Consider the following 24,199-nt stretch of genomic DNA (forward strand, 5'->3'; position numbering starts at 1 on the left):
ACATTTGTCGGTAAAGGCCCATTCTACTAGGGCCATGAGCGCCTCCTGGGCAGTACACCACCAGATCTCTATGGCTCAGGTTTGTAAGGCAGCGACCTGGTCATCGGTCCATACGTTCACAAAATGTTACCAATTGGACGTCAGGAGAAGGGCCGATGCAGCCTTTGGGCAGGCGGTCCTGCAGGCTGCAATTTAAGATCCTTGGGATCGGGGGCACCCGGGAATAATTAATGAATGAATTAATTAATTAATTACTTTTTGTTTGGATTTAATTTGGATTTATTATGATTTAAAATGGTTACTTTCTGAATTAAGTCTTCTGGGTTGAGATGTCTCCCTCCCCTCATTAAAGCATTGCTTTCGGACATCCCGTATAGTAATGAATATGCCGCTCTGAGTCCCGTGATGTACAATAAAGAAAAATTGATCTTTATATACAGCTTACCTGTAAAATCCTTTTCTTGGAGTACATCACGGGACACAGAGCTCCCACCCCTCTTATGGGGAGAATTTTTGGGAGGCATACTGCTTGCTACAAAACTGAGGTACTCCCTCTAGGGGAGGGGGTTATATAGGAAGGGGACTTCCTGTTTGAGATTGCCAGTGTCCATCACCTGAAGGTACTCCATATAACCCGTATAGTAATGAATATGCCGCTCTGTGTCCCGTGATGTACTCCAAGAAAGGGATTTTACAGGTAAGCTGTATATAAAAATCCCTTTATCTTCTCTCATGGTACATGTCAAGCATCTGAACATATGTATGTTCTTCGACTTATTTTTATTATTGTTAGTGAAGAATCCAGCACTTTTTACGTGGATAGATAGAAATGTTAAAACACACTACAGCAGTGTTAGCACCAATACAAAATAAAGCCAATAAATATTTGCAACAATTTTTATTGTTTAAACCCCCCCTCCCTTCCTTTTTTTTTTCTTTTATTAGATTTCCAGATCAAGAAGTGAGACGTACAGCTGTGCAGTGGATTGATTCCATATCTGATGCAGAGCTTTTGGATTACTTACCACAGCTTGTACAGGTCAGTATGATACCTATGCTATTGTGTAGTTCCAGATAGTACTTGATTTAGGCTGCAATAAATTCATGACAAGGTGCAGTGTATCACAACACATGGAAACATATTTTACTGAAGGTCAACAGTGACAACCTACTTCGAACCAGTGCACAGCACAATTTTTGCATCCTGGATGCATTTATGTGTGCTCATTTTTGATGCATTCCAGTGTGCTCCCCCCTCCTTTTTTCCTTCTTAAATGGGGACATGTGCATTTTTTTTATGCATTTTGCGGTTTTAGAAATGTTCCATACAGGAAAAAAATGCAACATGTTCTACTTTTACTGACTGCACTTGAATGAACCAGGGCAGTTTGAATCCATGTTAATCCTTTTTTTCTGATAGAAAAAAAAAAGGTACCGATAATGGCATGCTACGTCCCCATGACTTCAATGCAAAATTGCATCCCATATATATAATGTCCCCTTTAAGAAGCCGGCATTGTGCACGCACGCACACGAGCTCTGTGTTTCCGAGCATACCCGTGATCGTGTGATGGTGAGCAAGAAGCAGAAACTGCTTATGTAAACAAGCATTTCCCCAGTCTTCCTAGTGACAGGACAGTGACCACAGCTTCCTGTAATTCGGAAGCGGTGATCACTGTCCTGTCACACACAGCCCAGTCCCCCCTACAGCGCCGCCTAGTGGTTAACCCCTTCACTGCCAGTGTCATTTTCACAGTAATCAGTGCATTTTTATAGCACTGATCGCTGTAAATAACGTACATTTTGCTTGGAAGCCACGCAAGTGACCTGGTCTTTGACCAGCAAAATGGTCCGGGGCTTAAGTGGTTAATTAAATTTAAAAACATATATATATTTTTTTTAACTGACCGGGTTTTCGGCCAAGTGCATCCTGAATTTTCGGTTTCTGTATTGACACAATTATTTTCATTTCGGTGCGCCACTAGTTTTTAATGCAGAATTCAAATGCACTAGACTGCATCTGGTGTGAACCAACCCTAAGTGCAAGAATTTGAATAGGAATCTAATTTCAGTACTCCAGTTTTGTAGCAAGCAATGATTTCCCAAAAAGAGAGGGAAGGTGCCTCTGTGTCCCATAATGTACTCAAAGAAAATGATTTTACAGGCAAGTATGATGAAAAAATCTAATTGTCTTTCTTGTACATCACAGGGCACAGAGCAGTCATATGCATTACTACTTGGGACGTCCCAGAACAATAGCGTTGAGGGGAGGCAGACACACTGTGTGAAAACACCATTAGGTTTATACAGCAGCCGGCAAGACACTACGGAAAAGAGTCCTCTGCTGCCTTAACATCCACATGATAAAAATGTGTGAACGTATGTACCAAAAACCAAGTAGTGGCCTTGCAAATCTGTGCCACTGTTGCCTGATGGGGAAAAGCCCAGGAGGTTCCAACACCTCTGGTAGAATGAGTTCTAACCCGAAAGGGAGGAGCTTTACCTTTCATACCATAGGCCTGAGTGATTAACTGGCGAATCCAAAGTGGAATTGACGCCTCATAAGACGATTGACCCTTCTTGGGGCCTTCCGGCAAAACAAAAAACGCATCAGAACTTCTGATGCCTGCAGACCTTTCCAGGTAGACTCCGACCATCTGCATCACATCCAAAAGGTGCAACTGCTTCTCTTCTGGCGAGCCAGGCTGAGAGAAAAAAGAAGGTAGAACAATGTCCTAATTTAAATTAAATTCAGAAACTACCTTAGGCAAAAAGGATGGAATAGAACGTAGCACCACTTTATCATGGTGCAAAATCAAATATGGCTCCTTACAGGAAAAGTCTGCCAATTCCGAGACCCTTCTAGCCAAAGTAATTGCAAAAAGAACGTAACTTTGTTGATTGGTTCAAAAGGCTGCTCCTGTAGCACCAACAAAACAAAATTCAAATCTTAAGGGCAAATAGGTGATTTAACAGGAGACAATAATTGAGTCACTCCCTGAAGAAAAGTCCGGACCAGGTAATGTGAAGCCAAAGGCTTCTGGAAGTAAACTGATGAGTTTGAAACATGCCCTTTAATTGTTGTCAAGGCTAATCCTTTATCTAAGCCTGACCGAAGAAAAGAGGGAATTCTTTCTACCAAATATCTATGAGGATGACAACTTCTGGCCTTACACCATGCAATGTAAGCCTTCCAAACTTTGTAATCAACCTTTCTGGTGACCGCCTTTATGGCATTCACCAATGTAGATAGCATGATCTCCTAGCACCCTGGCGTCAGTAGTCACGCCGTCAAATTCAGCGAATGTAAATTTGGGTGGAATATAGGCCCCTGTGACAGTAGATCGTGCCACAGCGGAAGCGTCCAAGGCTTGCCTACTGCTAATCCCACTATCTCCAGATACAAGGCCCTCCTGGTCCAGGCCAGAGCCATCAGAATGACTGATGTCATCTCCTCTTGGATCCTGCCAAAATATATGGCAGAAGAGGAATCAGGGGGGGGGGGGAATGCACAAATCAAAGAGAACTGAGTCCAGGGAACTACCAGAGCATTTATCCCGAATGCAAGTAGATCTCTTGCTCTGGATACAAACTGCTGAATCTTGCAGTTGAACCTGGATGCCAGCAGGTCTACATCTGGTGTACCCCACCGCTGGCAAATCTGCATAAACACCTGTGAGTGCAGAGACCATTCTCCTGGATTTATCTGTTGGTGGCTTAACAGTTCTCTACCCCCGGAATGTGGACGGCAGACAGCACTGGCACATGCATTTCTGCCCAAGACAGTACATGATTGACCTCCATGTGAGCCAGATGACTCTTGGTGCCACCCTGATGGTTGACACAGGCCACAGCCATGACATTGTCAGTTTGCACCCTTACCAGGTGACCCTGTAATTTTGACATCCAATAATTCAGTGCGAGGCATATTGCCCGCAGCTCTAGCACATTGATAGGCAATCCTGCCGAACCTACAGCTTTAGGGCCTCGACCCTTCTTGGAGGCAAAAACACTCTTGCCTGGACTGTGTCCATGGCCTAAGTATTCCAGACTTTGATCTGGTTTTAGGGCCGATTTCTCTGAATTTATGATCCATCCGAGATGTTTCAGGAATTGGACCATAAACGTCATGTTTCTTATCAAAACTAGCTACAAAAGTAGCCTGCAATCAAGATCCCCCAATATCTTAGAAGACCCAGTATGTGTGCTAGGTTGAAAAATTGGCACTTGCAGGTGTGCATCACTGTTTTTTATGGATGCTGAAAATCTCCTCCTTGGAGTAAGGTCACGACAGAGCGGACTGATTCCATTTGAAAGGGCCGTACTGAGAGAGCATGGTTCACAGTGCTCTTAGATCCAGAATTGGTCTTATGTCGCCATTTGGCTTTGGAACCATGAACAGATTCAAATAAAACCCTGTTGCCCTTTCGGAACTGGGACCTCCATGATCACCCCCTACCACCTTAAACGGTCTTGTGCGTAGAGTAAAAAGTTATTTCTTGAAAGGTCTGTGGGAACACTGGACCTCACAAATCTTTGAGGAGAGTAACAGTGTAATTCCAGCATGTACCCCTGAGAAACTGGAGATGACCCACCTGTCCTTAATTAGTGTTTCCCACAAACTGCAGCAACCTTCCCCCCACCCGCAGGCGTGGGGGCGTCCTTTCACAAGGAAGGTTTGGTACCAGTATTAGCAGATTTTTGGACCCACGGCCTCTTTGGCCCTGGCCCTGCTGTTTACCTTTGGCAGCAGATCCCTGGTGCCGTCGGGACTGCCTAGGGCCTGAAAAACCTGAGGAATTAGCGTGTGGCACCTTAAAAAAGGGCCGTGTAGCTACCCTTTTCACAGGAAGGTGGGAACTCTTTCCTCCAGATATCTTTTGGATGTACTTGTCAAGATCATCCCCAAACAAATGTTCTCCACGGAAAAGGAAAACCAGCTAGCATCCTCTTGCAAGGGAGCTCTGCTGACCAGCTTTTTAGCCATAAAATGATGTGCATGTGCACAGACAAAAGTGCCATGTGGGAGATCTGCTGTATGGAGTCTTTAAGGGCATTTATAGCAAAGCGCCTGGCAGATCCTGCTCTATCCTGAACAGAATCCTCCGGTCTATTGGGCCATTAAGCCTGATCCTTCAAGGCTTGACAGACCCCAATTGCTGCTACTGTGGGCTGAATAGTGGAACCTGCCAGGGCGAAGGATGCCTTTTAACAAGGCCTCCAGCTTTCTTATCTACAGGATCCTTAAAGACCTGTGTATTATCCACTGGACAAGTTAAGGTCTTGCTCAGGGAGGAAACCTGCTGCATCCCTAACCGGTATGCTCCACTTTTTACCAAAGTTTTCCTCCATAGGATATAACAGGGAAAATGTACTTTGGAGACACAAATATCCTGTCTGGGTGCTCCCAGTTGGAATATGTCACCTGCTTCAAGAGTGGGTGAAAAGGAAATACCTGTGTACCCTGCTGTGGTTTCAAAGAACCCAGGGAGGAACAAGGTGTTTCAGGGACCTCTACTGGATGTAACTTAAAAGCTGTATGGACCATCTGTACAAAGAATGAATGAGAAGCTTTTATGATTGAGATGCTGATATGATCTGGGCCTCTTCAGGCTCTGAATCACTCGAGGAAGATTTCTCTGCTTGGATATCAATTGCCTGACCGGCCATTACCTTTTCTATCTCGTCAACCCAGTCTTGCTCCAATATAGGAGGAACAGGGGACGGGGACCTGTCACGCTTCCTGCCACTTTGTGTGACAGAAGAGATCATTACAGCATTTTTGCCCCCTAAACAAGCCAAAGCTGATGCCAGGTCCTCTTTAGTAATAAACTCTGAGGTAGTAGTACTGGTAGTAGCCACAATGCCGGACAGACGCAGTGGCTCAGATTGCCCGATGACATCCAGTCTTACAGGAGAGGCTATTGCAGCAGAGTTCCGTTTTAGCCTCTACAGGGGCCACTGATGGAACACATGTGCCTTTTTGCTGCAGCTCCACCCTAGAACGCTTCTTTGGAAGACATAGCTTGTTGAAGTAATGGTAATTGTCCTTGTGACACAAATACACATGTTCCTTAGTACCATAATTCCCCCTTGGAAGAATCGTATGCAATGAACTGTTCTTCTAGCTACTGCAACATAATTGGGCTGTGTGTAGCATCACCTCATTGGACTCACATGTCCCAGGACAGGCTGCTCCATGTCCCCTCCACCGGCCAGCAACACTGTTGCAGGGAAAAATAGATAATAATTGGACCCTGGTTTTTTACAGGACCACTTACCACCTGTAGTGGGCAAAAAAACCATTACAAGCAAAACGTTTTTTAAAAGCTTCCTTTGGCTTTGTGCAGTTCTGGGAAGAGAGACACAGAGCAGCAACCCCATGCCATATAGTTGGCAAAACAAGCATAGCAATGAAAACTTTTTTTAAAAAACATGTCAGCCAATACATTGTTGCAGGGGAATATATAATAATTGGACCCTGGTTTTTACAGGGCCACTTACCACTCCCCCCGCAGCACAATAGCCTAAGCCAGAGGTCCAGCCTTCACCCATCACACCGGGTTCTGTCACATGGACCTTCAAGGACTTTGTACCCTTTTAGCATGAGGGTCCAATCCCTTGGACCTATAAAGAACCCTGCAGGAATGCCTTAGCGCTGTGGTGTCCAGGATTCCACTCCGCAGGGTCCAGCACCCGAAGGTTGCCTTACAGGCAAAACCTAGTTTGTTGATTCTTTAATCTTCTTTTCAAGGCTTGGGTACCAGTTATAACGGAAGGGCCTGTGGGACCCAGAAGCTCTTAGAAAGTATGAGATACTCCTGTTTCAGCTTCCCCGATGCCTCTTATGTGTAGATCACCCTGTGTCTCTAATAGGGGTACATGGTGAATGAGAACCCCTCTATAGTCTGTGCTAGTCAGATTTAATGCGGTATATACAGTATTGTATATATATTGTGTGTTGGCTGTAGTGTACTATAAAGCTTGCTGTGATGAGGTGGGGTGTGATTGCATTCTATTGTGGTAATTAAGTCTGCTACTGTGATAAATGTGTATTGTAAGTTAACAGACAGCCTAAAGGTCAGGTGTATGAGTCATCAGCTGTAGTTAATTAGCTCATGTAAATTAGGTCAGGAGTCGGAGTCAGGATGTCTGCTAAAAGATGTATTGAGGAGGATGTGTATTGGGGCTCATTGGGTAAACATTGTGTGATGTTGTGGGTGGAGTTGGGCCATTGTTCATTTGGTTACTGCAGTATCCTAAAGTGTATATAAGAGCTGTATTTCTCAATAAAGGGTCTATTCCTGTTGAACCTCAAACAAAGCTGTGTGTCTCGTTAATGGGGGAATTTGTATGGGCCGTGTTCGCCGGATTGTGGAGTGTCGGTAGCTGCCTTGTGTTCGGGAATGGAATATCCTAAACGGTGTTAACCCCTTGTCCCATTTGGGGTGCCGTTACACCATTTATCTTAGCATAGTAGCTTTTTTAAATGGATCCGATCTAGAAATGCTGTCCCTTGATTTTTAAGAACCTGTGTGGGATTACAGCATGGAAGCTCACAGAGAGCTTAACAAATGACCATCTACCATTTTAGACACTGGCAAAAAAACTGGAGTACTTCCTGTGGGTGAGGGGTTATATAGGGGATCACTTCCTGTTTTTGGTTATTCTACCAGTGTCCATTCACCAATAGGCGGTGCATAACCCAGGTAGTAATGTATATGGCTGCTCTGTGTCCCGTGATGTACGAGAAAGAAATGTGATTTGCAGAATTACCAAGTAAAAAAGAAAATAAGCTTTGAAGCTTAAAAACTAGTGCAGCTACCACATCTAAATACTAGTAATCTTTAACATATGGAATTTTTTTTGTTTAACCACTTTAATACCAGGCACTTTCTTTTTTCAAATATAAGCTTTATTGTTTTTTCAAAAAAGAAAAGAAACAGAAGAACAAGCGTACAGAGAAAGTATATTACAATACAAATTACAGTAACTGACATTTACAGGTACCTAGGTAACACAACATCAACAGTAATATTGGTGCAATAGTAGGTTATAAGGCCGTCTGTGATTATATAAGATGCCCAATCACAGGAGTCTCGCCTGTTGGAACTAAATTATCCTACTTCTACACTGCTCCCGGCCTGCTCGCGATGCCCAAACCCTATTTACCAATACCTCAATTAGCATTCTTCGAGACCCTATACCTGAAACCGATGAGTAAGGAAGATGAGAAAAAGAGAAACATAGTGAAGTAGAGAGAAAGAGGAAGTTGGGAAATGGACGGTGTGGGGGGGAGAGAGAAAAAAGGGGGAGGGGAAACCTAAGGGGCTTGGTCCACGTAGAAGAGTTGTAGCAGCCACCCTTTTCATCCCATGCTTTCGCTCAAGTGGCTTACAAAGCCACCCCTTCATCTGAGTATATGAACATGGCCCAGAGCAGCCATGCCCGGGAGTGTTGTTCCTGTTGGTTTTGAGCCGAGCAGACTAGGTCCTCCAGTCTCCTGATCTCCTCCACTCTATGCAGCCACATCCCTGCGGTTGGAGGATAAGTTTTCTTCCACAGCAGTGGAATGCAGGCCTTGGCCGCATTTAGGAGGTGTCTCACGATCGATTTTTTATATCTCCGAGCAGGGAGCGTAGTGGTATGGTGCAAGATAACGGCTGGGTCGTCCTGAATTTGATGGTCTGTGAATTTTTGAGTGACCATACAGACTGTCGCCCAGTATTGCTGCAGTAGAGGGCAAGACCAGAAGAGGTGGAGGAGCGTCCCTTTCTCCACCTGACACCTCCAGCATCTGTCTGAAGTGGCCGGGAAGAACCTATGTAACCGGCTGGGGGTGTAGTACCATCGGGTCAGGATTGTATAATTAAGCTTCTGGATCTTTGTGCAGAAGTCTTAAGGGAGAACCCGATAATTGATTGCTTCTGGGCATTAGTGAACGAGCATTGCAGCTCTGTTTCCCATTTTTGTAAAAATTGCAAATTGTTCCGCAGGGGAGTTGAGCACATCATATGTTTTGGATAGAACATTGGGCACTACCCCCTCCCCTCCACAGTAGTCCTCAAACGTTGTCAAGTCACGGTTGTGGTGTGCCGGAATAGGTATTGAGTGAAGGAAATGATGCAATCTCATTGCCTTCCAAAAGGTAAGCCCAAACCGTCCACTAACGTCAGTCAAGGAGGCCAACGAGGGCCAGTGATTGTCAGTCAGAAAATGTCGGGCCTGATCCCTACCCGATGCCTGGAGAGTCTTATAATCCGTTTTGTCTAATCCGGGAGGAAAGGCAGGATTACACAATATCGGATAGACAGGGGAATCCCTGGAAGAGAGAGTGGTTGCAAATATTGTGGAGGTGTCTATCCGGAGAGTAGTACCTGTCACCGGGTGTAGTGACAGGTACTACTCAGGTCAAATCTGAAGGCAGTTGATCAAAACACCAGACGGACCCTCCCAGCCTTGCCACTGACTGCGCCTGATCTAGCTGTGTCCACAATTTGTTCCCTCCATGTCTGTTCCAATCTATTATCCTTCCTAAGTGGACCGCCGAATAGTAGTGTCGTACATCAGGAAGGCCTAGCCCTCCGTAATGTTTAGGGAGAGTTAAATACGGCCTCTTCAAACGGGGCCTAGACTTTGCCCAGATGAATCTGGTAAAGAGGGAGTTCACTTGTTTAAAATAATGGGGCTGAATCCTAATTGGTAGTGCCTGAAATAAGTAAAGGAACTTCGGGAGGATGGACATCTTCGAAAGATTACACCGGCCGAACCAGGAGTGCAAGCCTCCGGCCCATTCCTCTAAAAGCAGTCTGGTTCTAGCCAGGAGGGGCGAAAAATTGATCTCAAATGCGTGTTTTAGGTCCTTGGGGATCAGAGTCCCCAGATGAGAGGGAGGAGTCAGACCACTTAAATCTGAAGTGCGATTGTAGCGAGAGCAATCTGCCGGAAGGTATATTAATCCCCATGGCTACCGACTTATCAAAATAGATTTTCAGGTTAGAAAGCTTCCCATATCTATTAAATTCCTTGAGTAAGTTCGGGAGAGACACTATCGGGTTAGTCAGCGAAAACATAAGGTCATCCGCATAGGCAGAGATTTTGTATTGGTCCCCTCCCACTCCAACCCCCGATATATCTGGATTGGATCTTACGGTACACAAAAAGGGCTCCAGGGCGAAGAGGAGAGGCGACAGTGGGCAACCCTGTCTCGTACCATTTGTTATCTGGAATGATTCCGAGAGGATTCAGTTTGCCTTGACTTGGGCTGAGGGAGTAGAATAGATGCTGAGAATCCATTGTAGCATTCTACGCCCCAAGCCGATCTTCTCCAGGATAGATGACAGAAAGACCCAGTTTACGCGATCGAACGCCTTCTCTGCGTCGGTGCTAAGAAATACACATGGTGTCCCCATTGTGGTGATTGTGTGAACAAGATTAAGCACATTGGTGGTGTTGTCCCTGGCCTTCCGGCCAGGGACAAACCCCACCTTGTCCAAATGGATCAGGTTTGGCATAAACTGAGACATTCTGGTGGCCAAAATCTTGGTGAAAAGCTTCAGGTCAATATTAAGGAGGGAAATAGGCCTGTAACTCCCACGGGCAGCTGGGTCCTTGCCCTCCTTTGGTATAAGGGATATATGAGCCCTGAGAGTGTCTCTAGAAAGGGTTGCACCGTCCCCTAGGCCGTTAAACATCTTCACCATGTGGGGGCCTAGAAGTGGCATAAGCGTTCGATAGTACTGTAGCGTGAACCCATCCGGGCCAGGCGCCTTGCCCAGTTTCATTTCACCGACCACTTGTTGTAGTTCCTCCAATGTAATGGGGTCCTCCAGCCCCGCCCTCGCCTCCGCCGACACTTGGGGAATCTGGGAAGCCGAAATATAGTCTCACACCGAAGTGTCATTTGGGGTAGTCACCGGAAGGTTATAGAGAGAGGAATAAAAGTCTCTAAATTCTGTCGCTATTTGGGACGGGGTAGACTTTCTCTGACCCAAGGTGGTTATGATTTGGGGAATATACGTGTTGAGTCGCTGTTTCCTGACCGTCCTTTTTTTTTTATATTTCAATGTTTTTTTATTGTTGTTTGCATATAAAAAGATACAAAAAGTGTTACATCATCGTACGTATTATAAACAATAAACAACCAAACGTTTTTCCCTATTTTCCCCTTATCTTTTCCTACCCTCGTTCTTTATAACATTGTGAATAAATGAAAGACCACTTGTTTCTGAACTGTCATACCTCACCTCCCCTCCCCCACCCTGCAAACCCTCACCCACCCTCCCATCACACCGTGAGCCGGTTTTTGAAGTTAATCTACTTCGTTAAATACGTCTTCCCCATAAAGGAATGCCCGATAGCGGGTTAAGATATTTATTGAATTTGAATGGCGATTTTTATATAGAACATCCTGTTTCGTCTAACCAGGGTTTCCACATCCTCACAAACTTACTATAATTCCCCTGTCGAGTAAGTGTCACTCTTTCACTCCAAATCATTGTGTTAATAGTTTCAACCCAAGACTTGACAGTGGGTGGCATCTGGGCCTGCCACCTCAACGCAATTAACTTCCTCGCCTGGAAGAGGCATCTCAGTACCACTTCAAGGGAGCTGGCTGGCACTCTATTTTCCTCTATGCTGCCTAGCAAGCATATCTTAGACTTAGCTTCTAGCTTAGTTTTAAAAGTTTTATTTATTATGTCCACCACCTCCTCCCAGTATCTAAATAGCTTAGGACATTTCCACATCATGTGGATAAGATTGCCTGTCGCTCTGCACCTTGGGCATTCGTCAGTACTTCTCCACCCGAGATTAAACATTCTCCTGGGGGTATAGTATACTCTATGCAAGAGGAACAAGTGTGATACCTTCTGAGATCGGGAGATCGAAACCAATACCCCCCTCCTCAAGATCGCACTCCACTGTTTTGTGGTCATTTGACCTAAGTCTTTCTTCCATCCTGTCCTGCTCTTGATGGGGCCTGCCCTACTTATGGTTTTAGCTCCTATTCTAGAGTACAACTCAGATATCAGGCCTTTAGTTGTTTTTGAAGAGGTTATTTTCAGGAGGGTGGGGGCCGAGGACCATACAATGGGTTGTAACCCAAACTGGGCTTGGATAGCATGTTGTATCTGTAGATATCTGTAAAATGTTTTATTTGTTATATTGAATTCCTGTCGCAAGTCTGCGAAGGATTTCATCTGTTCTCCATTGTACAGTTGGTTTAAACGGCTTATCCCTTGTCTCTCCCATTCCTTACATCTCTCAATGTCTTTTAATTCTCTTAAGTTTTGATTGCACCAGAGGGGGGCGAATATTGTTATTCCCTTGTAGCCCATCAATGCTTTTGTTGTTTGCCATACTTTAAGGCTAAGTTTTATAGTTGGACATTTATGCACGAACGAACCCGCCTCAAGTGCCTCCACTATTGTCCTATGTGGTGCCCCAGTTAGCATCAATCCTGACCGTCCTTGCCAATAGTTTCCTGCTGTCACGGAAGCATGAATCAGACATACAACAACAGATAAATGAAATAGGAAGGCTTTATTAAAAACCAAACAGCAAGGTTAAAGTCCAAACGGATGATCAAACAGTAAGCAGAGTCTTCCACCGGAGCCAGGGTCGATAGCCAGGAAATGGGAGTCAGCCAGCCGGAGTCCGTAGTCAGAGAGAGGTGGTGAAACAAAGCCGGGGATCAGGAGCCAGAAGGATCGTCCGTGGAAGCCGGGTCGGTAACAAAGAGCAAGCAGCACAATCACAGAAGAGTGTAGACGAGAGGCCCAAGCAAGGACATGCTGCAGCAGCCCTCATATATATATATATATATATATATATATATATATATATATATGCTGAGCATCCAGCTCCTCCCAGTGGGAAGCAGGAGCCGCAGGGCGTGGTAAGTTATAAAAACCCCAAGAAGCAAGATGGCTGCCAGCACATGTCAGTGATAAGAAGCCTGCAAGGAGGTAAGACCATGACAGTACCTCCCCCTCAAGGGCCCCTCCTCCGCGGCGCAAAAAAAGGTTTCTGGGGGAAGCGCGCGTGGAAGGCTCAGAGCAAGACAGGAGCGTGGACATCTGCAAAAAACTGCAACCGACCGCGAACCAAGCGTGATTCCAGGATATCGCTCACCTCATATTCTTCATGATCGCCCACCTGGACCGGACGAGGCCGAGGAACCGAGAAAGTGAAGCGATTTCACACCAGTGGTTTCAACAGGGAAACGTGAAACACATTGGAGACCCGCATGCCAGGTGGGAGCGCAAGGGCATAGGCAACCGGGTTTACCCTACGGAGCACTCGGAAGGGACCAACAAAGCGAGGAGCCAGCTTAGGAGTGAGCACTCGAAGGTTGAGGTTGCGAGTGGACAACCATACACGGTCTCCGACCTGGTAGGAAGGAGCAGGCAACCGTCTGCGATCAGCCTGGAGTTTCTGGCACTGCGCAGAGACCTTGAGGGACCTCTGGATCTGTACCCAAGAAGCACGTAGAGCGGAAAGGTGATCGTCCACAGCCGGAATATCTTGGGGAGAGAATGACTCCGGTAACACAGCAGGTTGGAACCCATAATTGGCCATGAAGGGAGACGTCCCAGAGGAAGAGTTAACCGCTGTGTTCCTGGCAAACTCAGCCCATGGCAGGTCAACCCAATTGTCCTAGGAGACATAGCAACGAAGAAATTGCTCCAGGGCCTGATTGGATCGCTCTGCGGCCCCATTGGACTGAGAGTCGAATCCCCAGCTGGGAGCAAAAGGCTCGCCAGAACCTGGACACAAACTGACTTCCCTGATCCGACACTATCTCCTTGGGCAAACCGTGCAACCGAAAGACCTCCCTGGTGAAAACCGTGGCCAACTCTTGTGCGGAAGGTAATTTCTTGAGTGGAACACAGTGGCACATTTTGGAAAACCGATCCACAATCATGAGAATGACTGTATGGCCTCGGGACGCAGGAAGGTCCACAATAAAGTCCATCCCAAGGTGTGACCATGGGCGCTCCCCAGTGGTAATGGGTTGTAGAAGGCCCAACGGAAGGTGCCGAGGGGACTTATTCTGGGCACAGAGCATGCCGCTACATATGCGGCAATGTCAGAACATAGAGAAGGCCACCAGAACAAACGTGAAACAGCCCAGGACAGCTGATTCTTTCCAGGATGCCCCGCGCTTTTGGAGTTATGGTAGGTTCGCAACAACTGAGTGCGCAACTCCTCAGGCACGAAACATCTGCCGTTAGGTCTCACAGAAGGAGCACCAGATTGGGCCGCCAAAATCTGCTCCCCAAGGGGAGAGGTCAGGCAGGATCTGATTTGGAGGTATGACCGAAGTCGGTATCGATTCCTCCCTGGACAGCTCGGAGTATTGACGTGATAAGGCATCCGCCCTGACGTTCTTGTAACCGGGTAAATAGGAGACCACATAATTAAAACGTGGCAGGAACAGAGCCCATCTGGCCTGACGGGGTGACAATCTCTTAGCCTCCGAAAGTTAAGTCAGATTCTTGTGGTCCGTCAGGATGAGAACCGGAACCACCAAACCCTCGAGCAAGTGCCTCCACTCTTTGAGAGCCTGTACGATGGCCAACAACTCTCTGTCACCAATCTGGTAGTTGCACTCCGCGGGAGACAATTTCCTGGAGTAAAACCCACAGGGAAGCAGAGGACCCTCTGGTGTCCGACGCTGAGACAGAAGGGCGCCTACTCCCGTCTCAGACGCGTCCACCTCGAGAACAAAGGGCAACCCAGGGTTGGGATGAGACCGCATTGGAGCCGACACAAAGGCAGATTTTAGAGCCTCAAAAGCCTGGGTGGCCTCGGCCGGCCAGACATGGGAATTACTGCCCTTCCTGGTCAGATCCGTGAGAGGCTTGGCCAGCATGGAGAAGTCCCTGATGAACTTCCGATAATAATTGGCGAAGCCCAAAAAGCGCTGCAGGGAACGAAGACCACTGGGCTGGGGGCCACTGTAAGACTGCCAAAACCTTCTCAGGGTCCATGGAGAACCCCTCCGCGGAAATGATGTAACCTAAGAAGGTTACTTGGGACCGGTGAAATTTGCATTTCTCAAGCTTACCGAAAAGTTTGTTCTCTCGTAACCGTTGCAGCACACACGTGACATCCAGAATGTGGGCCTCCATGGATTCAGAGTATACCAAGATATCATCCAAATATACCACCACACACTGCTGCAGCAGGTCACGGAAAACATCGTTGATAAATTCCTGAAAGACTGCGGGTGCATTGCACAACCCAAAGGGCATAACCAGGGATTCATAATGACCGGTCCTGGTGTTGAACGCGGTCCTCCACTCGTCACCAGCCTTGATCCTTACAAGGTTATATGCCGCCCTCAGGTCGAGTTTGGTAAAGACCGTGGCCCCCTTGAGGCGATCGAACAACTTGGAAATCAACGGAATCGGGTATGCATTCTTAATCGTGATGCGATTTAGGCCCATATAGTCGATGCAAGGCCTCAATTATCCGCCCTTCTTTTTTACAAAGAAAAATCCAGCCCCTTCAGAGGAAGAGGATTTGCGAATGTGCCCCTGGGAAAGCGCCTCCTTCACGTACTCCTCCATGGCCTCATTCTCCGCAACCAACAGTGGATAGACCCTGCCACGAGGAGGAATGGCACCAGGTTGTAAATCTATGGCACAATCGTATGGGCAGTGCGGAGGTAGGAACCCAGCGCACACTTTATCAAATACATCCCAATACCCCTCGTATTCAGGAGGCAACACAGAGTCCGAGGAGATACACAACAACTTGACAGGCCCATGGATGCAACTAGTCCCACACTGTGGTGACCACGAGAGGATCTCGGCCGATCTCCAATCGAAAGTCGGGTTATGCTTCTGGAGCCAGGGGTACCCCAAGACTACCGAGTAGTGTGGAGACGAAATGACCTAAAGGCAGGCCGACTCCCTGTGAACGGCCCCAATGGATATCTCCACTGGAAGGGTCTCATGAGTCACCTGCGACGGCTGGAGGGGTCTGCCGTCTATCGCCTCGAGAACCAGCGGGGAAACTCGGGCCTGCAGAGGAATGGAGTTAGCAGCAGCAAATTTACTATCGATGAAAAATCCACCAGCACCAGAGTCCACCAAAGCCTGGGTCGTCACCGAGCCCCCGACCCAGGAGAGGACAACAGTGATCAGTGGTTTATCAGCACGGGAAACCGGGGACGAAGAGACTCCACCCAAGATCTGCCCCCGACAGGATCTCAGGTGCGAGCGTTTCCCGGACGGTTCGGACATGACAACCGAAAATGCCCGCTGAGACCACAGTACATGCATCGGCCCTCGCGTCTCCGGGATGCCCTCTCCCCCTTGGACAGGCGAGCAAACCCCAGCTGCATGGGTTCACCCCCAGGAGGCGTGGGAGGAGAGGGAGGCACGGGTGGGACAGTAAACGTAGGCGCCAATCTGTTAGGAGGCCTCCGCAGGCTCTCCCTAAAGGAAGATCTCTCCCTGAGTCTGGTGTCAATCAATATCAGGAAAGAAATAAGAGCCTCGAGCTCCACTGGTAGGTCCTTAGCCGCAACCTCATCTTTTAAGGCATCCGAGAGACCATGGGAGAAAGCAGCGACCAGAGCCTCATTATTCCAGCCCACCTCTGCTGCCAGGGTACGAAACTCAATGGCGTATTCGGCTACCGATCGTTAACCCTGTCTGACGGACATAAGGAGCTTCGCAGCAGAGGCAGAGCGAGCCGGTACATCGAACACCTTCCGAAGAGAAGCAACAAAACCGGAAAACTTGGCAACCACCGGATTGTTGTTCTCCCATAAGGGGCTTGCCCAGGCCAAGGCCTTGTCCGAGAGCAGCGAGATCAGGAAGCCCACCTTTGATCTCTCAGTGGGAAAGGCATGTGGCAGCAACTTGAAATAAATGCCCACTTGGTTAAGGAAACCTCAGCACTGAGTTGGCTCTCCCCCAAAGCGCTGCAGGAGGGGGGCAGAGCCGGTCATACCCCGAGACACCGCAGGCGCAACAACAGGTGTCGGGGTAGACTCTGGCGCAACAACCGGAGCGGCAGTAGGAGTGGTCCCAGGAACGACAACCGGCCTATCGGTAATGGGAGCGAGATGAGCCGTGCGTGCAAGCAGGGTTTGCAACGCCTGAGCGAACTGACCCAGCAGGTGATCCTGCTGATCCAGTCTGGCAACCAGCATGGGTAGCGAAGGTGGCCCTGTACCGTCAGAATTCATGGCTTGGGCCTAATGTCACGGAAGCATGAATCAGACGTAAAACAGATAAATGAAATAGGAAGGCTTTATTAAAAACCAAACAGCAAGGTTAAAGTCCAAACGGATGATCAAACAGTAAGCAGAGTCTTCCACCGGAGCCAGGGTCGATAGCCAGGAAATGGGAGTCAGCCAGCCGGAGTCCGTAGTCAGAGAGAGGTGGTGAAACGAAGCCGGGGATCAGGAGCCAGAAGGATTGTCCGTGGAAGCCGGGTCGGTAACAAAGAGCAAGCAGCACAATCACAGGAGAGTGTAGACGAGAGGCCCAAGCAAGGACATGCTGCAGCAGCCCTCATATATATATGCTAAGCATCCAGCTCCTCCCAGTGGGAAGGAGGAGCCGCAGGGCGTGGTAAGTTATAAAAACCCCAAGAAGCAAGATGGCTGCCAGCACATGTCAGTGATAAGAAACCTGCAAGGAGGTAAGACCATGACACCCGCATTTATTTCCAGACTCGTAGGAAAGTTTCTGAAAGACCTGCAATGCCGCCTTGACCCTAAAATGTAACAGATTTACTATCTGTTTCCTAAGGGACATTAGTTCTAATTCAAGTGAAGCCACCGGCTTGTGTTTGTGTCTCAATTCTACATCTTGTATTTTGTGCAGTAAGCCAAGCAAAGTTTTTTCCCTCTCTTTTTTAATTCTCGCGCCATGTTTAATTAGAACTCCCCGCATGACCGCCTTGTGGGACTCCCATACGATTCCCGGGTCGCATTCCACAGTAGCATTTGTTTGGAAATAAAACGTAATTTCGTTTGTGACGTCCGACAACACTGCCGGGTCCTGCAGGAGACCCTCATTTAGCCTCCAAAATCTGGTTCTGTGGGATATAGAAGGCGATAAACAGTACCGCATGGAGACGGGCGCAGGGCCGGCCTTTGTGGTGTGCGAGCTGTGCGACCGCACAGAGCGCCATGGGCAACAGGGGGCGCCATGCGGCCATCACAGCTCGCAGGAGAGATCCCCGCCACCAGCACAGCGCTGGTCACGAGTGAGAAAATCAGCAAGGGGATCGGAGCTCACTGAGAGCTCCAGACAGAGAGAGAGATGAGCTGGGCGTGTCACAGCCAGCTCTAACATTTCTCCCCTCCCCTTGCTGCCCATACAACCAGTTAAGAGGAGAGGAGCTGCTTCTACTCCTCCCCCTCCTCTTGTCCTTTGCTCCTGTGTCTGCCCCGCAGATTCAAGCCCAGCAAACAGAAGGGAAAGATGGAGGAGTATGATATCCATCCAGTCCCTCCTGCCAAGTGAGTACTATACACTGATGTAGGGGTGCCCTTCTTCATTCCCTTCTCTCTCTCTCTTCACCTTTCTTTCTCTCTCCCAATTATCTATCTATCTATCTATCTATTGTACAGGACACCGGGGGTGGGTCCTGGACGGGTGCTATACAGCACCACTGTTTGGACTATGGTCCATTTAAATAGAGGTAGAAGGTTCAGGGGGTCACCCAAAAGTGGGTGAAAAGTTCCAGGCAGGCGCTAATTCAGAGAGGACTGGCTTGCAGTCTTCTCTATCTTAATAAAGTAGTTTGGGGCCTGGAATTTTGGAGGCTCCAAAGTGTTATTTGGGTGGGATGGAGCCTCCACTCCTAAACCCTGGAAGCCAGCGCACAAGGGGTTAAAATCTCTCAGACAACCACCCATTAAAGCAGGAAGTGATGCTGGAGGGAGGGAGTGAGTTGGGAGAGTGCACCTGTGAGGACAAGATGGAAGTCTGCTAGCTGCTCACAGAGGACTTTTGAGTAGTTTGGAAGTGAAGCTGTGTCTGCAGGGAAGGTCTGGAGGACTTCTTACTAAAAACGTATGTGCCTTTCTTTTGGTTGTTTTTCTGAAGAAAGACTTTTTTCATTTATGCTGGAAACAAGCAGGACTTTTGTTGTGACGTTTTGGATGCTGAAGAAAAGCTTTATTTTGTTTTGTTTGGTCACCAATAAAGACCCTTTGCTTTACTGACACGGTTTTACGCACTTGTCTCGCGGAGCTTAAAGACCCCCAAAGTTCACAACTGGTGTCGAATGCGGGCAAAGTGCATTTGCAGGCACAAAAACCGTTTAAAACTGACATTTAAAGAGACAGTATACTTATGGCATGTCTTGGGTGAAGTCTGCCCAGGCGTTACAAACAGCAGACAAAGGCATGGAGGAGGTCGTTAAGGCTTTGGCACAAGCCACTGTGACCCAGCAGCAAGCCACTGTGGCCCAACAGTCAAACCGTCGCCATGAGGAAGCGATGACTCAGCAGCAGCAGGCCCTGGCACAGGCTATAGCTGCGCAGCAGGAAAATACACGGCTGCTATCCGCCCAGTTTACGGCCCAGCAGGAGTCCACTCAAGCACAGGTGGCTGCCTTGCAGGAGGCTGTACAGCAGCTGGCTCAGGGACAAGTGCAAGCGGTCGTTGCCACTAGCAACCCAGTGTCTGTGAGGGCCAGCCATTTTTTGCAAAAACTAACGCCCAGCGATGACGTGGAAGCCTTTCTCACCACCTTTGAAAGGATAGCAGAGAGAGAGGGGTGGCCCCGGGACCAATGGGCTGGCATTATCTCCCCTTTCCTCACTGGTGACCCGCAAAAAGCCTATTTTGACCTCCCAGCTGAGCACATCAGGGACTATGAGCGTCTAAAAACCGAGATCCTGGCCCGCCTGGGAGTGACCACAGCCGTCCGGGCTCAAAGGGTGCATCGCTGGCGGTACAAACCTGACCAACCCCCCAGGTCCCAAATGCATGAACTAATTCAGTTGGTTAAAAAATGGCTGCAGCCAGAAAAGTTGTCAGGTCCACAAATGGTGGAACGAGTGGTGATGGACCGGTACCTACGGTCCCTACAAGATGACCTACAGCGCTGGGTAAGCCATGGAAACCCTACTAATGCTGACCAGCTGGTCGAGCTGGTTGAACGGTATACCGTGGTGGAGGACCTGCTTGGGCCTACCAAGCGTTGAGAACCCACGCCAAGGACACCCAGACCAGTCACCAACCTGAGGAGAGAAGCCTTGCCAGATGTTGGCGTCCGCAGGTTTACACCATCTGCCCTAGAACCACGGAGGTCGACATACAATGTTGGCGATGTCGGTCCTGGGGGCATACCCGGGCACAATGCCCACTGCAGGAGGAGCCTATGGAGTGCGGAACTGGTCGGAGAAGCTCCTTCTATGTGCGAAGTGTGTGTACCACTCATCTTGACCTGGCTGCAGGACGGTTTGAGTGTGAAGTGTGGGTGAACCACCTTCCTGCCAGGGCTCTACTGGACTCCGGCAGCATGGTCACACTCGTACATGCCAGGTTGCTTGGGAGGATAGGCCCAGTAACTAAGACTCTACGGGTAGTATGTATCCATGGGGACACCAAGGAGTACCCCTTGGTCCCAGTAACTGTGTCCTATGGCCATACCTCGGTTACCCAGGAGGTTGGGGTGGTAAAAAGCTTGATACATGACATCATAGTGGGGCGGGACTGTCCACTATTTTTGGAACTATGGGACCAGGTACAGACGGGTCTGCCAGGAGAACTGGGGACACTGAGCTTGGAAGGGACAGAGTCCGGGGGATCCGGGCCTGAAACCTCCACAACACACCCCTCTAATGTGGAAATACCTGTTGGTGATAATGACGTTGCAGAGAATCTTAGTTCTAATAATAGTGGTCCTGTGTCAGGTCTCAAAACCGAGTTGAACTCTGAGGGGGGGGGAGTCTCCCCATTACAAGTCATGCTGGGGGAGGATGACGAGGAGCTCTCCCCGATTGAGGAGGGTGAGGGGGAAACATCCCCAAGGTCAGTGCATCCAGACCTGGATGTACCCAGGGGTGCGTTTGGCACCGCCCAGTTACAGGATCCTACCTTAGTGAACGCTCGAGAGCAGGTTTCTGTCATTGATGGGGTTTCACAAATACCAGGTGCAGATCAGAGGTTTCCTCATTTTGCGTTGAAGGGGGACCTAGTCTATCGTGTGGCTGAGAGCCGAGGGGAACCCATAGAGCAGTTGCTGGTCCCTCAACCGTATAGGCGGATGCTCCTTGATCTAGCCCACAACGACGCACTGGGAGGACACCTGGGGGCAGAGAAAACGGAGGCCAGGATAACCGATCGGTTTTACTGGCCAGGGGTGAAGGCTGAGGTTAAAAGATATTGTGAGTCTTGTCCTGTTTGCCAGATAACTGCCCCAGTGCCCCGCTATAGAAACCCCCTAGTACCCTTGCCAATTATTGAGGTCCCATTTGAGCGGATCGCTATGGATCTTGTGGGACCCCTGGTAAAGTCGGCAAGGGGGTACCAATACATATTGGTCATCCTAGACTACGCCACTAGATACCCAGAAGCAGTCCCATTGAGAAAAACGTCCTCTAAGGCCATTGCCCGGGAGTTATTTCAAGTTATTTCTCACGTACTGGGTTCCCCAAGGAAATACTAACGGATCAGGGCACCCCTTTTATGTCAAAGGTGATGGCGGACTTGTGCAGGCTGTTTCAGATTAAGCAGTTGCGGACGTCCGTCTTTCACCCGCAGACCGATGGCCTAGTTGAGAGGTTTAACAAAACTCTAAAGTCCATGTTAAAAAGAGTGGTCCAGAAAGACGGGAAAGATTGGGACATGTTACTCCCTGCCCTGTTGTTCGCTATCTGGGAGGTACCACAGGCATCCACGGGTTTCTCGCCATTTGAGCTAGTGTACGGACGAAGGCCCCGGGGGTTGCTTGATCTGGTAAAGGAAACGTGGGAAAGTGAGTCCTCCCCGCACAAAACCGTGGTAGAGCATATTTCTCAAATGCGAGAAAGGGTGGCTAAAGTGATGCCGATGGTGAGAGAGCACATGCAGAAGGCTCAGGATGCCCAAAGAAGGGTATATAATCGGTCGGCTAAAGTGAGACAGTTACAAGTAGGAGACAGGGTAGCTGTCCTAATACCCACAGTGGAGAGCAAGTTCTTGGCCAAGTGGCAAGGTCCATTTGAAGTAGTAGAGAAAGTGGGTGAGGTAAACTATAAGGTACACCAACCAGGAAAAAGAAAACCCTACCAGATTTATCACATAAATTTGTTGAAGCTCTGGAGAGACAGAGAACCGGTGTCCGCGGTGGTGGCGGTACAGTCAGGGGACCATGTAGGGATCGACCTGGTGCAGGTTGCGGCTACCCTAACTAGGCCCCAAACCCAGCAAGTAAAAGAATTTCTGCAAAGGAATAGGGACATGTTTTCAGGGTTGCCAGGGCTCACCAACGTCATTGAGCATGACATTGTGACTGAGCCCAAGGTGAAAATCCGGCTTAAACCCTACCGTATCCCAGAAGCTCATAGAGTGTCAGTGTCTGGAGAGGTTAAAAGGATGCTCGAACTTGGGGTCATCAAAGAGTCGCAGAGCGAGTGGTCCAGTCCGATCGTGTTGGTGCCCAAACCCAATGGTACTCTCCGCTTCTGCAACGATTTTAGAAAACTCAACGAGGTCTCCAAGTTCGATGCATACCCCATGCCACGGGTAGATGAGCTGATTGAGAGATTGGGTCCTGCCAGGTACATCACCACGCTGGACCTCACAAAAGGTTACTGGCAGATTCCCCTGACCAAGGAGGCCAGAGAGAAAACAGCTTTCTCTACCCCGGAAGGTCACTTCCAGTATAAAAGAATGCCGTTTGGTCTTCACTCCGCCCCCGCCACATTCCAAAGGGCCATGGACAAAACTTTACGTCCACACCTACGGTATGCCTCCGTTTACCTGGATGACATAGTCATTTTCAGCACGGACTGGGATTCCCATCTTCCCCGGGTACAGGCAGTGGTAGACTCCTTGAGAAGAGCGGGGTTCACCATCAATCCGGAGAAGTGTGCGGTTGGGGTGGAGGAAGCCAAGTACCTAGGATACATTGTAGGTAGAGGGTTAGTGAAGCCCCAAATGAGCAAGGTAGAGGCCATACAGGGCTGGCCCCGCCCCCTAACAAAGAAACAGGTCAGAGCGTTTTTAGGCCTAGTTGGGTACTATAGGAGGTTTGTCCCCAACTTCGCCACCATTGCGGCACCGCTAACTGACCTCACCAAAGGCCGAAAGTCGGTCATGATTAAATGGAATGCCGAGGCTGAAAAATCTTTTCAAATGCTTAAGACCGCACTCTGCCAGGATCCGGTGCTTGTGGCGCCAGATTTTTCTAAGGATTTTATAGTGCAGACAGATGCCTCAAGTGAAGGGCTAGGAGCAGTTCTGTCTCAAGAAATCAACGGAGAGGAGCATCCAATAGTTTTTCTTAGTAGGAAACTGACGCCAGCTGAGAAAAACTATGCGGTGGTGGAGCGCGAATGTCTTGCCATCAAGTGGGCTTTGGACTCCCTACGTTATTTTCTCCTAGGTAGGAAGTTTCGCCTTATATCAGACCATGCTCCTCTTACGTGGATGAGACAGAACAAACACACCAATGCCAGGGTAACAAGGTGGTTTCTGTCTCTGCAGGAGTTCAATTTCATGGTAGAGCACAGACCCGGGAGACATCATCAGAATGCCGATGCCCTCTCCCGAGTCCATTGTATGGTGTCTACTGTTGCCTCCAACACCTCCGCGTTGAGGCAGAGGGGGGGGGATATGTACAGGACACTGGGGGTGGGTCCTGGACGGGTGCTATACGGCACCACTGTTTGGACTATGGTCCATTTAAATAGAGGTAGAAGGTTCAGGGGGTCACCCAAAAGTGGGTGAAAAGTTCCAGGCAGGCGCTAATTCAGAGAGGACTGGCTTGCAGTCTTCTCTATCTTAATAAAGTAGTTTGGGGCCTGGAATTTTGGAGGCTCCAAAGTGTTATTTGGGTGGGATGGAGCCTCCACTCCTAAACCCTGGAAGCCAGCGCACAAGGGGTTAAAATCTCTCAGACAACCACCCATTAAAGCAGGAAGTGATGCTGGAGGGAGGGAGTGAGTTGGGAGAGTGCACCTGTGAGGACAAGATGGAAGTCTGCTAGCTGCTCACAGAGGACTTTTGAG

The 24,199-nt window shown here is 48.6% G+C and overlaps 1 protein-coding gene across 1 annotated transcript in view; it reads left to right on the forward strand.

Annotated features, from left to right (window-relative positions):
* PIK3C2B (phosphatidylinositol-4-phosphate 3-kinase catalytic subunit type 2 beta) overlaps positions 1–24,199 on the forward strand; it is a 1,746,470-nt gene that overhangs the window by 1,051,004 nt on the left and 671,267 nt on the right. The window contains 1 exon segment of the mRNA XM_040339537.1: positions 946–1,039. Coding sequence (XP_040195471.1) covers positions 946–1,039 — 94 coding nt within the window.

The sequence above is a fragment of the Rana temporaria genome, chromosome 2 (genome assembly GCF_905171775.1).
Source record: "Rana temporaria chromosome 2, aRanTem1.1, whole genome shotgun sequence".
Classification (NCBI taxonomy): Eukaryota; Metazoa; Chordata; class Amphibia; order Anura; family Ranidae; genus Rana; species Rana temporaria.